The sequence below is a fragment of the Eurypyga helias genome, unplaced genomic scaffold (assembly GCF_000690775.1).
Source record: "Eurypyga helias isolate BGI_N326 unplaced genomic scaffold, ASM69077v1 scaffold7684, whole genome shotgun sequence".
NCBI lineage: Eukaryota > Metazoa > Chordata > Aves > Eurypygiformes > Eurypygidae > Eurypyga > Eurypyga helias.
The window spans coordinates 57,018-69,177 of record NW_010248179.1 but is presented as its reverse complement, the minus strand read 5'-3'; the positions used below and the strand labels follow the sequence as shown (position 1 = coordinate 69,177).

At 36.7% G+C, this 12,160-nt stretch overlaps 1 protein-coding gene across 1 annotated transcript in view; it reads left to right on the top strand.

Moving 5' to 3' along the window:
- Positions 1-201: 201 nt before the first annotated feature.
- Positions 202-12,160, top strand: part of LOC104509135 (parkin coregulated gene protein homolog) — a gene marked incomplete at its 3' end in the record, with an annotated part of 50,492 nt that continues 38,533 nt past the window's right edge. The window contains exon 1 of the mRNA XM_010150974.1: positions 202-348. Coding sequence (XP_010149276.1) covers positions 202-348 — 147 coding nt within the window. The remainder of the gene's footprint in view (positions 349-12,160) is intronic.

The following is a 12,160-nucleotide window of genomic DNA, read 5'->3' as shown; positions in this document are numbered from 1 at the left end:
GGGAACGGGCGAGGGGCAGGCGAGGGACCTGTCAGGGGCAGGGAAGGCGCGGGAAAGGTGTGTGGGGGATGTCGCTGGGTGGGAAGAGGGCAGAGGCAGACCTACTGCCTTTTCTAACTTCCTGCGGGCAGGGCGTTGATGTTTGTTTGTTCTTTCCAGTCAGTGTTTTGCTTCGTGTCCATCGCGGCCGCTGGCGGGGAGATGGTAGTGGAGAGGGCGGGCTCAAACCCCTCAAAGGCCGTAGGTGACAGGTGCCCCCAGGAGCAGGTGCCACGGGGGCACGTGAAGAAAAGCAAGCAGCAGGTCTCCGACGGATTCACTGTTAAAGCCATGATGAAAAACACTCTGGTATGTTGGCTGCTAGTATAGAGGTGTACCCAGAAAGCACAGAGAGTTAGAGCCGAGGGTAAAGCATGCCAGGAAGGTGTGTGAGTTGATAAAACTTCACCTGGAGTTTGCTGGTTGCTGAAATTACCTTCAGGCTTTTTTTCTTTTTTAAAAACCTTTATCATAAGGCAACTGTCTGTACCTGTGGAAACGGTGGCCCTTCACCACCAAGCGTATTGCTCTGGTGCCATAATTTTCCTGTATTGTTTTGTATTGGCAATGCACGTTCTATTAAGCTCTCAGCCTATAGAATTGTCTGCAAGCCTTACTACCTCTCATTTAGCAAAATGCCAAACGACACTGTAGCATTATTTGAAAGTATTTTCATGTACATGCACAGTGTGATATAAATTTGATGTGAATGTCACATAGGATAGCAGAGGTATGGAAAATACATAAACTTAAAAAATAATAAAAAGCTTCCACGTGTTATAGGAAAATACTAAACTGGAAACATTAATTCTCTAACTCATAGTTCAAAGATAAAGAGTAGTTGAACCAGCATGCTTCACTTTCAGTAGAAGTCCCAATTTCTAATGAATTTAGATGTATGCGAGTGAAAATATTAGGATAAAGGCCTTTCAAATTTCTTTGTACTATCTTATTGTCAGTATACTTACTTTTGTCAGATTTTAGTAATTAAAAAAGCTTCAGGTAGCACAGAATGCAAACGTTCAATATGTAAGTGGACAAGCTAAGACCAGCACACATCTGTGCTTAAATTCCTAAATTGTGTTTCTTTTATTTGGACACAGTTCAAGGTGTTAGTAAAGTCTTATGTTCTCAAGGTTTTTTTTAATTCTATATATTCTTCTAACAACAGTTATGAAATACATTATTACCCTTGTTTTGCTGAAACAGTCTTCCTGGAGCAGTCTCTCTGGACTTGTTACCTGCAAGAGCATCCTCTTTAAACTCAAACAAGTCCATCTCTAAACCAATTTTAAATGAAATAGAAATGGTGTACATTAAAAACTTTGTCCTTATGAAAAAAAACGAAAACATATTTCACTTTAGTAGGAAAAATACCAGGAAAAATAACAAAAAAAAACCCCAACCCTTTTGTTTTAGAAATTGTTTGGTTTGGTTTTAATTTGAGAGATGTGTGGAATAGACTGTAACATTTCAGCGAGTTTAAGGATTAATTTAAAAAATACCTCTTCTGAACAAGATTCAAGTAATGAATATTTCTACATATTTGTTTACACCTTGATATGTAAACAAGGCTTGTTTTTTTTCTAGAAGAATCAGCAGTTTCAGTTGATTTTGAGGGATATTTAGTATTTTTAAAGGAGCTTTGACTTGTGAATGTAACTAGCTATGAATAATTTCTCAGGGGTCAGTGTGCAAAAAATCTGGATGGAGTAAGGAGTATGTCACTGCCACTTGTGTCTGTGCAGAATCATAGAATCATGGAATCACTAGGTTGGAAAAGACCTTAGAGATCATCCAGTCCAACCGTATCTGTCCACCACTAAACCATATCTTTCAGCACCTCATCCACCCGTCTCTTAAACACATCCAGGGATGGTGACTCCACCACCTCCCTGGGCAGCCTGTTCCAGTGTGTGATAACCCTTTCGGTGAAGAACTTCTTCCTTACGTCCAATCTAAACCTCCCCTGGCGCAGCTTGAGTCCATTCCCCCTCATGGGTGTCCCTTTTCTCTTTTCCTACAACTGGTTAAATGGAGCTACACATTTATTAAGTACTCACTTGTCAGAGGTTGACATCATCGATGAAGTTCTCATGGACGGCTTAGGAGCTGACTGCACAGCAGGCAAATATAGTTAAGACATGGTAATTCTTTCTGTTAACAGCATGACAGGGCACATGGTTTGTCAGCAACTTGTTCAGCATCTCCAGGTCAAACAACTAGGTACAGATTAATAGCCTTTGGTGCAAGCATGCAGCAGGTCTTCAACTCTTAGTGTAGAGTCTAACAGATTGCCTTTATGCATCTATGACTGTAAACATTGTAGTAAAGATTCCAGAATGTTTTGATGTTGCTTATGCAAAGAGTGTGTTACTTTAACCTTTTTTCATGAAAGTTACTGAATAAAGTTTTCTATAAAGAGTCTGCTTTAATAGCCAGTAGTAAGTAGAAATCAAGTACATATAATATTCCTTTTCTGAGCTCTGGATAATTCTAATTTGCATCTAATCAATCTGATTGAAATACGTTACTTAATACGTATTCACCTAAGAAAATCTTCTTGAACTGGAGAAAGTGTTTAATGTTATTCCAAAACTGTAAATTCATATGGCCATTTAGATTAAGGTCTTCTACACTAACAAGCTAGGTACATAAGTGACATTTAAGTGGCATTTGCATTTTAATAATTTTGTCCTCCAAGTGGAATCATGGAGCACATGTTCCATGAGAAGACACCAAGGGAACTGGCTTTTTTTTCAGCATGGAATAGAGAAAGCTACCAGGGTGCCTAATAGTATTGGGTCCTAACAGACCTTATGACCTAATAGCTATAGGAAGGCTGTCAGGAAGATAAAGCCCGTCTGTTCCCTCTAGTGAATGATGGGAGGACAGATGTGAGTTGAAACAAGGTGTTCAGGATGATGAAAAGCTTTTTCACCATGAAAATACTCAAGCAGTGCATCAGATTTCCCTGAGTTGTTCAGTCTCCCTGGAGGTTTTCAAGACCCAAAATAGAAAAAGCCCTGAGCAACTAAGTCTGATCTCACAGATAATCCTGTGTGGAGAAAAAGGTTGGACTGAAGACTTCCTGAAGTTCTTTCCAACCTGAGTTTTCCCACGATTCTACGTTTTCTTCCTTAAAAGAGTGGTTTGTGGCCACTCCATGGCTCTGCTACTACTTAGATCAGAATAAATAGTGATGGTTAAGTGACTCTTGAACTGAGGGAAGGAAAAGGAAAAAGGATTTGAGAGTTTTTGCTTTAATAGTTTTGCTGCTTTCCTGAAGATGTGATGTGAAGGGGGTAATATGCTACCAATGAGAAGATGATACTTTATTTTTCTGGTAAGTTGGTCTCCCTTCTGACCCTGGGAAAAAATATGTAACATATTGTTCTGGTTATACTAGTGAACTACATCATAAATGTAAGGCTGACTTTATAAAAACAATTGAGTAAGCCTGCATCAGGGCTTGGGTAGCAGCAGCACATGCTTATCAGCTGAGATCCCTACTGCACCTAATTCTTACATGCTCTGCTCTAGCAAGCCTGCAGTGAGTACTGCTGCCAAGTACACAGTGAATGCTGTGAGGAATCGAAGCAGCAGGTTGTGTCTGTAGCTGTCAGCCTCTGGAAGCTGTCCCTTGTCTCACAGCCTCCTCTTGTCACTGCTATAACTTAAATGACATTGGAGGACTTAAAGTGTGTGAAGGAGACAGGAGAGGTAACATAGCGGCATTTGTGCTGAAGAGCACTGGGGAAACAGGAGAGGAACTAAATGTTACTCCTTATGGTGGGGACCTGGGTGATCAGTATGATTTTTGCTGTGTCTGTGCTCCCCTAACTGATGCACTGATGTGCTGAAGACAGTTGGTGCCTTGTTACAGGCAGGGATAGCTGGAGTCCATACCAAGGAAGTGGAAGTTTTCTTTCTTTTCCTATTTGATACTTGCATTTAATATATATGCTGGTCTATCTTTAACTGATATGATCTGGTAAGGCTTTAAAGAGGCTGGGGAGGTTTTGTTTTTTTCATGAAGTTTTCTTAACCATTTTGAAATTATAATTACTGTGAAGCCAAAAAATAGGAGCAAACTGTACTCTTGGTACATAGATAAGATTTCTAGACAATGGAATAGAAAAAACACTGTGAAAGACTGAGTGGTTCCTCCCAGCAAGAGTTGAGTCCTTGCTGTACCTGACGTTCATATAAGCAGTTTGGCATAGATTTTCTTTTTGATAGCATAGTTACGTAATTTTTGCTGGAAAATTTACTGTTCTCTGATAACTTCCTTTCTTAAATAAAATACATGTCAGAAAAGATAAAGTTATAAAGGTCCAGTACGTGGTCACAGTGTGCTGAAGGCTGCATTATGAAAGTCTTGTGTTTAATAGTTACACTCTGACTCTGTGGATATGTTACAATTATGCTTATTATAGCTGCAGATTTTGGTCTCTGATGGGTGTAAGTAGAGGGGTTGCTTCTGATAGAAATGTAATTCTAGAGTCAAACCTTCTACAGAACTTCAATTGGGCCTCTTACACAGCAAAACAGGATTCTGACGCAATAATTATTCTCCCTGAATTACAATAGGATAGTAAACACATAATTTAGCTTTTCATGCATTTGTGAAGATTTTTTTTAATGTATAATTAACAGTTGGCATACTTGTGTTTGAAAGCAAGGTTTTTCATTTTAAAAAATTACTTTTCATTCATGTTTCTGTAAAGGGTGATGTCAAGATCTTGATAGCAACAGTGAATACAGATTTGTTTTCAGTGTGATAACAGAACTATGTGGATAGTGGGTTGTACCTTAATTAAAAGCTAATGTCATTAGCCTGTTTAGTATCCAGACTAGTTTGTTTGGCTCTTTTTTTTTTGGGCGGTGGGGATGGAAGACTTTTTAGCATTTATCTAGAGTAAGCAATTGCATGCTGCAGTAAGTACAAAAGTTCTGCACAATGTGTGACAAACTTAAAGCATACTATAAAACACACCATAGAGGTGAGTGTGCAATGAAAACTTAAATGCCTTGAAGCAAGTGTGGCATACTGCTGTGTAACCACCATTTGGAGGAAGAATAGGTCTTTAAGCTTATGGTTTGACATTAGACATAAGCTTATTACTGACCTTTGTTTGTGTGGTTGGTAGGCAATGCATAGTATTCTGCACAAAACCCAATGTAAATCCAAATCAAAGGGTACAGTATTTTCTTGCCTGTCTTGCATGCTTAAGGCATCCATTACTTTTGCCATTATCACATGAACATTTATATTATAATTTTTGCCTCACTGTGCATCTCATTATAATATGAAAGAATGAACTACTTCTGTGTAAGTTGCTTAGACTTACCCATGTGTTCTTGGAAATATCTGTAGGTATTAAGTCTTTCAAAACTTGGCTGTTCTTTCATTTCTTCAGTAATTTTTCAGACAGGATTACTTTTCTGTTATTTCCATGTGAGATTTGTCATAATGACAGCTGTATTATTAAGGCCATGTTTTACGGAATGAAATATTGTTTCCTACATATGTTTTTTAAATTCTAGGGAGCGAGCCAGAATTTTTTTTTGCAAGGGAGTGAGTGTGCAAGGGCTTGTGCAGGGTGCATTGCTGCAAGGGCGTTAGGGTGCAAGGACCTGTGCGGGGCTGGGAGCATGCAAGGGTTTGTGCAAGACTACATGTGCAAGGCTGTTGCATGCCCCATGCACACTCCCACTCCTGTGTGCACCCCTGACTACAGTGACCACACTCCCCTTTTTATAATAGTATTTTGGAGGTGTTTTAAAAAATCCAAAACCTTTGAATTAGTTTCCTTTCATTGTAAGTCTCATTGCATAAAATTAGGGGAGATACTTTATGATTCGCATTTTCTGTTTCAAGAGTAATTGTTGTATACTTATTAAAAAAATACTGGTGGTCTACATCTAAATCTTTAGTGAAAATAAATCATGCCCTGGTTTTCTTATTGTCCTATTGCTAGTGACGTAATGTCACATTAGTGTTTTGTATTGGGTATCTTCTCAGCTAAAATTATTTAAGCAAAACTGTGTGCATATTCACTGATACCAGTAGCCTGAATTTGACAAACACTTTTTTCCCCACAGAAGTTGAAAATTTACATTCTTACATCCCAAAGCAGGTCTATTGATCTCTCGCTGCACTCTTATCTACTGCTCCATGCTCACTTTTTCTCTGACTTTCTTTACTTATGCTCCAGATGTGTCATTTTTTCATCAGTGTATTTGTCTTGCAAGGATGTCCAACAGGTGGGGTTTTGAGAGGAGGGCAGTTCCGCATGGCTAGAATCCTTTTAGGGAATGTACTGACAAAACTTCCTCCTAGAACTTATTAGAATAGCCCAGATAATTATTTTTACTCCAAAAAAATCTCAAAGGAATGAGTTCATTATACTTTTAAATTGCAACTTTGTAAGGTATGACTGAAAAAATATTTTTCACAGAAATTGTGCATGTATTAACTGATTTTTTTACATCTTTTATATGCTGTTTTAGTAACTCACCTCATGCCCTTCTAATTTGTGTGCCCTTCATTTATTTTGTCAGGTTTTAGATTAATAGTTTAAGGTTAGAGGAACAATTAATACAATTTGGTTTGATCTCCTGTATAAAATAGTCCGTCAAATTCAGAAAGTGATTTCTGCATGAAATGTGTAACTTCTGGGGTGAAACCACGACACTGAGCTAGAAGATATGTTATTTTAGAAAGTAATACAACCCAAAGGTATTAGTGGTGTCAGGGAGTCAATTATTTCTGTAAATTATGCCAGTGCTTAACTTAATCAGTGCAATACCATTAGAAATTTGCAGTCCAGACCTATATATAATGACCACAAAATAATAAAATTTCACTGTGTAAATATTTTTAGTTAGACGACTACTTACAGAGGGATACTATCTTTAAAAATTCACAAAAGTAAAGTTTTAGTATGCTTCAGACTTCTACTTAAAACCTGTTTAAGTCATGAGTATTTCATGAGCTTCTAGTATGAATTTGAACATATTTAACTCATATTATTATTACTCTGGACAACAATCAAGTTTTAATATTTTATTTAATAGCGACTGAAGGATTTTGGTCATCCAGTTGACCATCCAGTATGAAGTATTCAGACAGTGCACTAAAGTTGCATAACATCCAGCACTTAAAAAAGCAAAATAAGTTTAGTTGTATGAGTGGAAATCAGTAAGTTACACATTTAAGCTTGCATGAGATCAAAAACTCTTTTGTCTACTGTTACCTGACAAAAGAATCTTTATAACTTAAGTGTTAACTGTGTGTCAACCATTGACAATACTGTGCCTGTCAGTAGTATACAACATTCAGACCTTTGGATATAAATTTTGTTGAGGAAATTACTGGGTTTTAACAGAGTTGTTTCTGTTTGGATTGTCATTTTTCCTTTTCCCTGTCACCAGATAGAATTGAAATTATTTCAGCTTAAGTGAGTAAACAAATGGCCCTTTAGTAGCAATAGAACAATTCTTTTTCTATCGTACAATGTTTCACTAGAAAATAATAACAAGGTGTGTATTGGGGGGGTATATTAAAATGCATTTACACAGTTAATCACTATATTGCCACTAATAAATCAATTAACGCTAGATTTTCCCTTCTGTTTGATATTCCTTAAGTTGTTCTTTATCTGGTCATCCTTAAGTAGGGTTTAGGTGGTTATTCCTCATATTTTATCCTACTTGTTCCTTTGCTTCCAGCAAGGGGAACACTATGAGCTCTTGTTATTTTCTAATATTAAATATTCTTCATTTTTACTCATTTTAAGTTAATACTCTTTTACCATTGATTAAAAAAAACCTTGCCTGCTGGTGTGTTTAGCACCAATGTTTAGCCAACTACATGACTAAGCACTTCTCAGCTTGTAAAATACAAGCAAAATGTTTGTTCCGATTGCCAAAACAGTTCCTCTGAAAGCAGCTGAGATGTGCGTATGACCTTTTCTGCTCGAAGTCATAGGTTAGAATTCATACTTTAGATAGGCTAAATACACATCAGCTTACTCCTAACTGAATGCTCTTCCTATTAGAGGGAAGAGGTAGACTCCCTTGTGTTAGAAGTTCTTCTGAAGCCTTAATTCTTGTGTTCTTAACTCTTGTGTGGCCTACTGGGCAAAGATAGTTTTGCAGTTGGATTATGCAGCTGGGAAGTAAAAGTTGTAGACTTGAAATCTTGTGAACTGGAAAGAGAAATGAATGAAGTCAGCACCTTCTGAACCTGTATTCTAACTCTCTGATAAATATGCAAAAGATGGAAATATTATTTAAGGGGACCTTCCTGAAAGCAGGTTTTTAGTCTTCGGAAAATAATTTCATGGTCTGCATTTTCAGTCAGCAGATATATCACTTTTATAATCTTGATTCAAGTGACTGAACTCCAAAGTGGAATGGAAGTTCACATACATCCCTCTATTCAGCATCCTGTAGGTGTTCAGCATCCCTCCCAGCACTTCATCTTTATGAATTGCTGAAGTGTCTCATTCACTTCAACAACAGTTCAGAGCCTAATTTAGGCTCTTTGAATTGCCCTGATGTTGGGGGCTGGTGTTCAACTGTTAGACTGTAATTTTCACTTTGGGTTAGTTTCATGCATTAGTCAATGGGATGACAGTCTTTGACTAGGTATCTAGAAAATATTATAAACTAAATATTGGCTCTTAACTAGTGAGAGATTTAAAAAACTTTTAGTTTAAGTATAGTCATTATATGGGTGGATTCTGTCATGCTCTGTAGTATTTACTACTGTCTCCTTTAGCCTGTATTTTCAGGTTTCTTTATTCTTTCTTTCTACAGTCTGTTTCATTATTTTCTTAATCCCTGACCAATTGACTGCTTTGGATGTATGCTGACTTTATTTCAGGGCCCCATAAACCCACTCTCAGAGACAGAGTAGTTCACAGGGTATCAATTGAAGGAGCTATTATGGCATCTTCTTTTCTTGCAAGTTACAAACTGTCTGATTAAAATAATAGTTTTTGATCACTTTTTTCCAAAGAGAGGAAATAATACGTGTTTGTAAGGGAGACCTTCATAAATATTGTCATGGTTCTTGTGTTTTTAAAAGCACTTTCTAAAGCTGTATAACATTTGCAGCTTAACCATGGAAAGATTATGCTACTACATGAAAAAACCCAAAGTGAAAATAAACCATTGCATGAGGTACTTCAATAAGCATCCAGGACTAAGACAGCCTGATGTTGTGTTTTAGCCCCAGTCAGCAACTAAGCATCACTCAACCTCTTGCTCAGCTCCCCCTCCCCCAGTGGGACTCAGGAAAGGATCTGAGGGAAAAGATAAGAGAACACATGGACTGAGATATGAACAAGTTAATAATTGAAAATAAATTAAATAAAAGAAATAAAATAATGATGCTAATAAAACTCATAAAAATAATATGTAATTAAATATAATAATAACTAAGATATTATTGCTAATAATGATGTAGAATGTAATGAATAGAAAAACAGTGATGAGGAAAAAAAAATCACAAATTCTACAACTGCTCACCACTCACTGACTGATGCCCAGCCACTCCCAGAGCAGCAAGAGCCAGAGCCCAAGAAGTCCACGAGAGTGTTCTCCTACCAATTACCCCAATTTATAAACTGAGAATGATGTTTTATGGCATGACATATCCCTTTGTTCAGTTTGGGTCAGCTGTCCTGGCTGACTCCCAGCTCCTTGTAGAGAAAATGTTGGGAACACAGGTGCAGTATGAAAAACTGAACAAGTCCTTAACTTAATATACATTGCTTGGCAACAACTAAAAGCATTACTATGTTATGAATATTCTTTTTTAACACAAATTCAAAACATAGCTTGGTACTAGCTACTATGAAGAGAATTAACTCTATCCCAACCACAACCATCACATGTGATATCCTTGTTTTCTTGTTGATTACTATGAAAATTAAGCTTTTCCTGTTGATATTTAATAAGGTATTTGGTGTCTAATAACATGAGAGACAAGCCCCTTGATTGGAGCACTCTTCTCTGTTCTCCGGTATTTCCATAAAGCATGAAGACAAAAAGTTCTTTTCCTGTAGTGAAAGAACTGACTACCTTTCTGGCTTCCATGTTTAGCCTGTAGCTGTTATTCGACATGACTAAAGGTTAAAGAGTCTTATTACTAAGATTTGTAATGAACTGGTATGTATATTGGCTTTTATTGGGTCCTATTGTTTAACCTTCTGATTTTAATATACTAGAAGTATGAATTTAATGAAAAGGTATGACTTACTTAAGAAATATTTCTCAAATTTACTAAATGTCTTCTGATAACATACATTTGTAAACACAGAAGGCTAATAATCATGGTAACAGTTTTAGTTTGCAAAGACATAGTCAAGGACTGCAACTGAAAACTACCAGTAAGACTAAACATTCTAATGTATACTGAAGAGTTACTTTAGAGAAAACATTTGTGTGTTATTAGTGAAAACCAGCCTTAGCAACACTAAGTTCTTACAAATAGAATAGAATGAACTGGTAGATAAAAATAAAAGGCATGGAGGAAACAAATATTTGTATTCACATGTGACTGAGAAAAAAAAATAGTTTTACCGATGTTCATGCAGATAAAATATGGGTTAGTAATTTATATAATTCATATGAGTAAAACTGTGAGATTAAAGTGGTTTTGCTACTTATGTAAGTGAAGGACAATTTATAACATGGACGTACCACGTAATTTCCCAGCTCTTATGTACAATACTGTACTTGGGAAGAGTAATAATAGCAATTCTTCCAAGAATAGGCATTTTATGGAAAATTACCATTAGATAACATACTTTGTTTTAGAGATAAAATGGTGTGAATGGTAGAGGTAAGATGGTATAATGGGATAATAAATTCTTACCACATTGATAAAAATCCATTTTGCTATTTTTTTTTTTTTTTTAGAAAAGCATTTATTCAGTGATGTGTGAGTTTAGGTAATAGACTTATGGAACATAAATATTTAGTAATTTATTGTAAGGTATTAGATGAAATGTCTTGGTGAAACCTATGGTAGTTCTTAGTTTTCAAGAAGCCAGAATTTTACTCCTGGCATAGGAATTTGTTTTGGGTACTTAATAGTATACTAGTGTACCTGATAAACCATATCCTTTCCAGCACAGCCACAAGGAAGGCCGTACCTCATCAAACTTGTCAGCAGTGTTTGGCCCTGAATATCTTCTAATTCTTTCCCCCGTACCACATCTTTTTCTCATTCCACACATTTTTTAACTATAAATCCAGGTTTTTCACAAGGGCTTTAGGTCTGCAGTCCATCAGTGTTTGTAAGAATGAAATGAAACAAGGAATCCGCTAGTTTCTATTTCCACTGAAGAAGTGTGTTGTCTCAAGATCTCTCATAAAGTTTTGTGTTAAACAAAACAAGAGGTAGAACCAATCCTCATAGCATCACACTAATAAAGGCTTTCAGGGTTAGAAAGAAACTGCCCATCATAATTGTCTTGAAGCTGACTGATATGATTTGACCTATCCAGTTCAGGGTGAATGATTCATTTCTGCCAGTCTCCCAGGCAAGTCAGCAGCACATCCTCATCTTCAGTGTCAAACACTGCTGATAGGTTTAATGAAGTAAGCATGGATATCTTCCTCTTAGCAGTGCCAGAGAGGAAATAGTTTGCAAGCAAGACTAATGCACTCTGAAAGCTGTTACCAAGTCTGAAAGCCCTACTGCCCAGATTTAGGTCATTGGCAGAGAATTCTAATTCTTTAAAAGAGTATCTTGGTTTGGATATTTTAAATTATTTTATGATAATTTTTCCTAAGAATTAAAAGCTATATTTTGTAGTAGCTGGACAGAACATTCAGTCTAAAAGGAGTTTTCAGCCTGGACATTAACAACTCATTTTTTATGTTGTTTTAAAAAATGTGATTTAGATTCAGTTTACATTCAGACTTCATCAGGCTGCTCAGGACTTTGTCCAGCAGGGTTTTGATTGTCTTCAAGGATAGAGATTCTACATCATCTTTGGAGAACCTGTTCCAGTGACGGGCTTCATTGTGAAAAAGTCCTGTAAAAATTTCCTTTATTGTAATTTGTGACCATTGACTCTTCTCTTTTTGTTGTGCA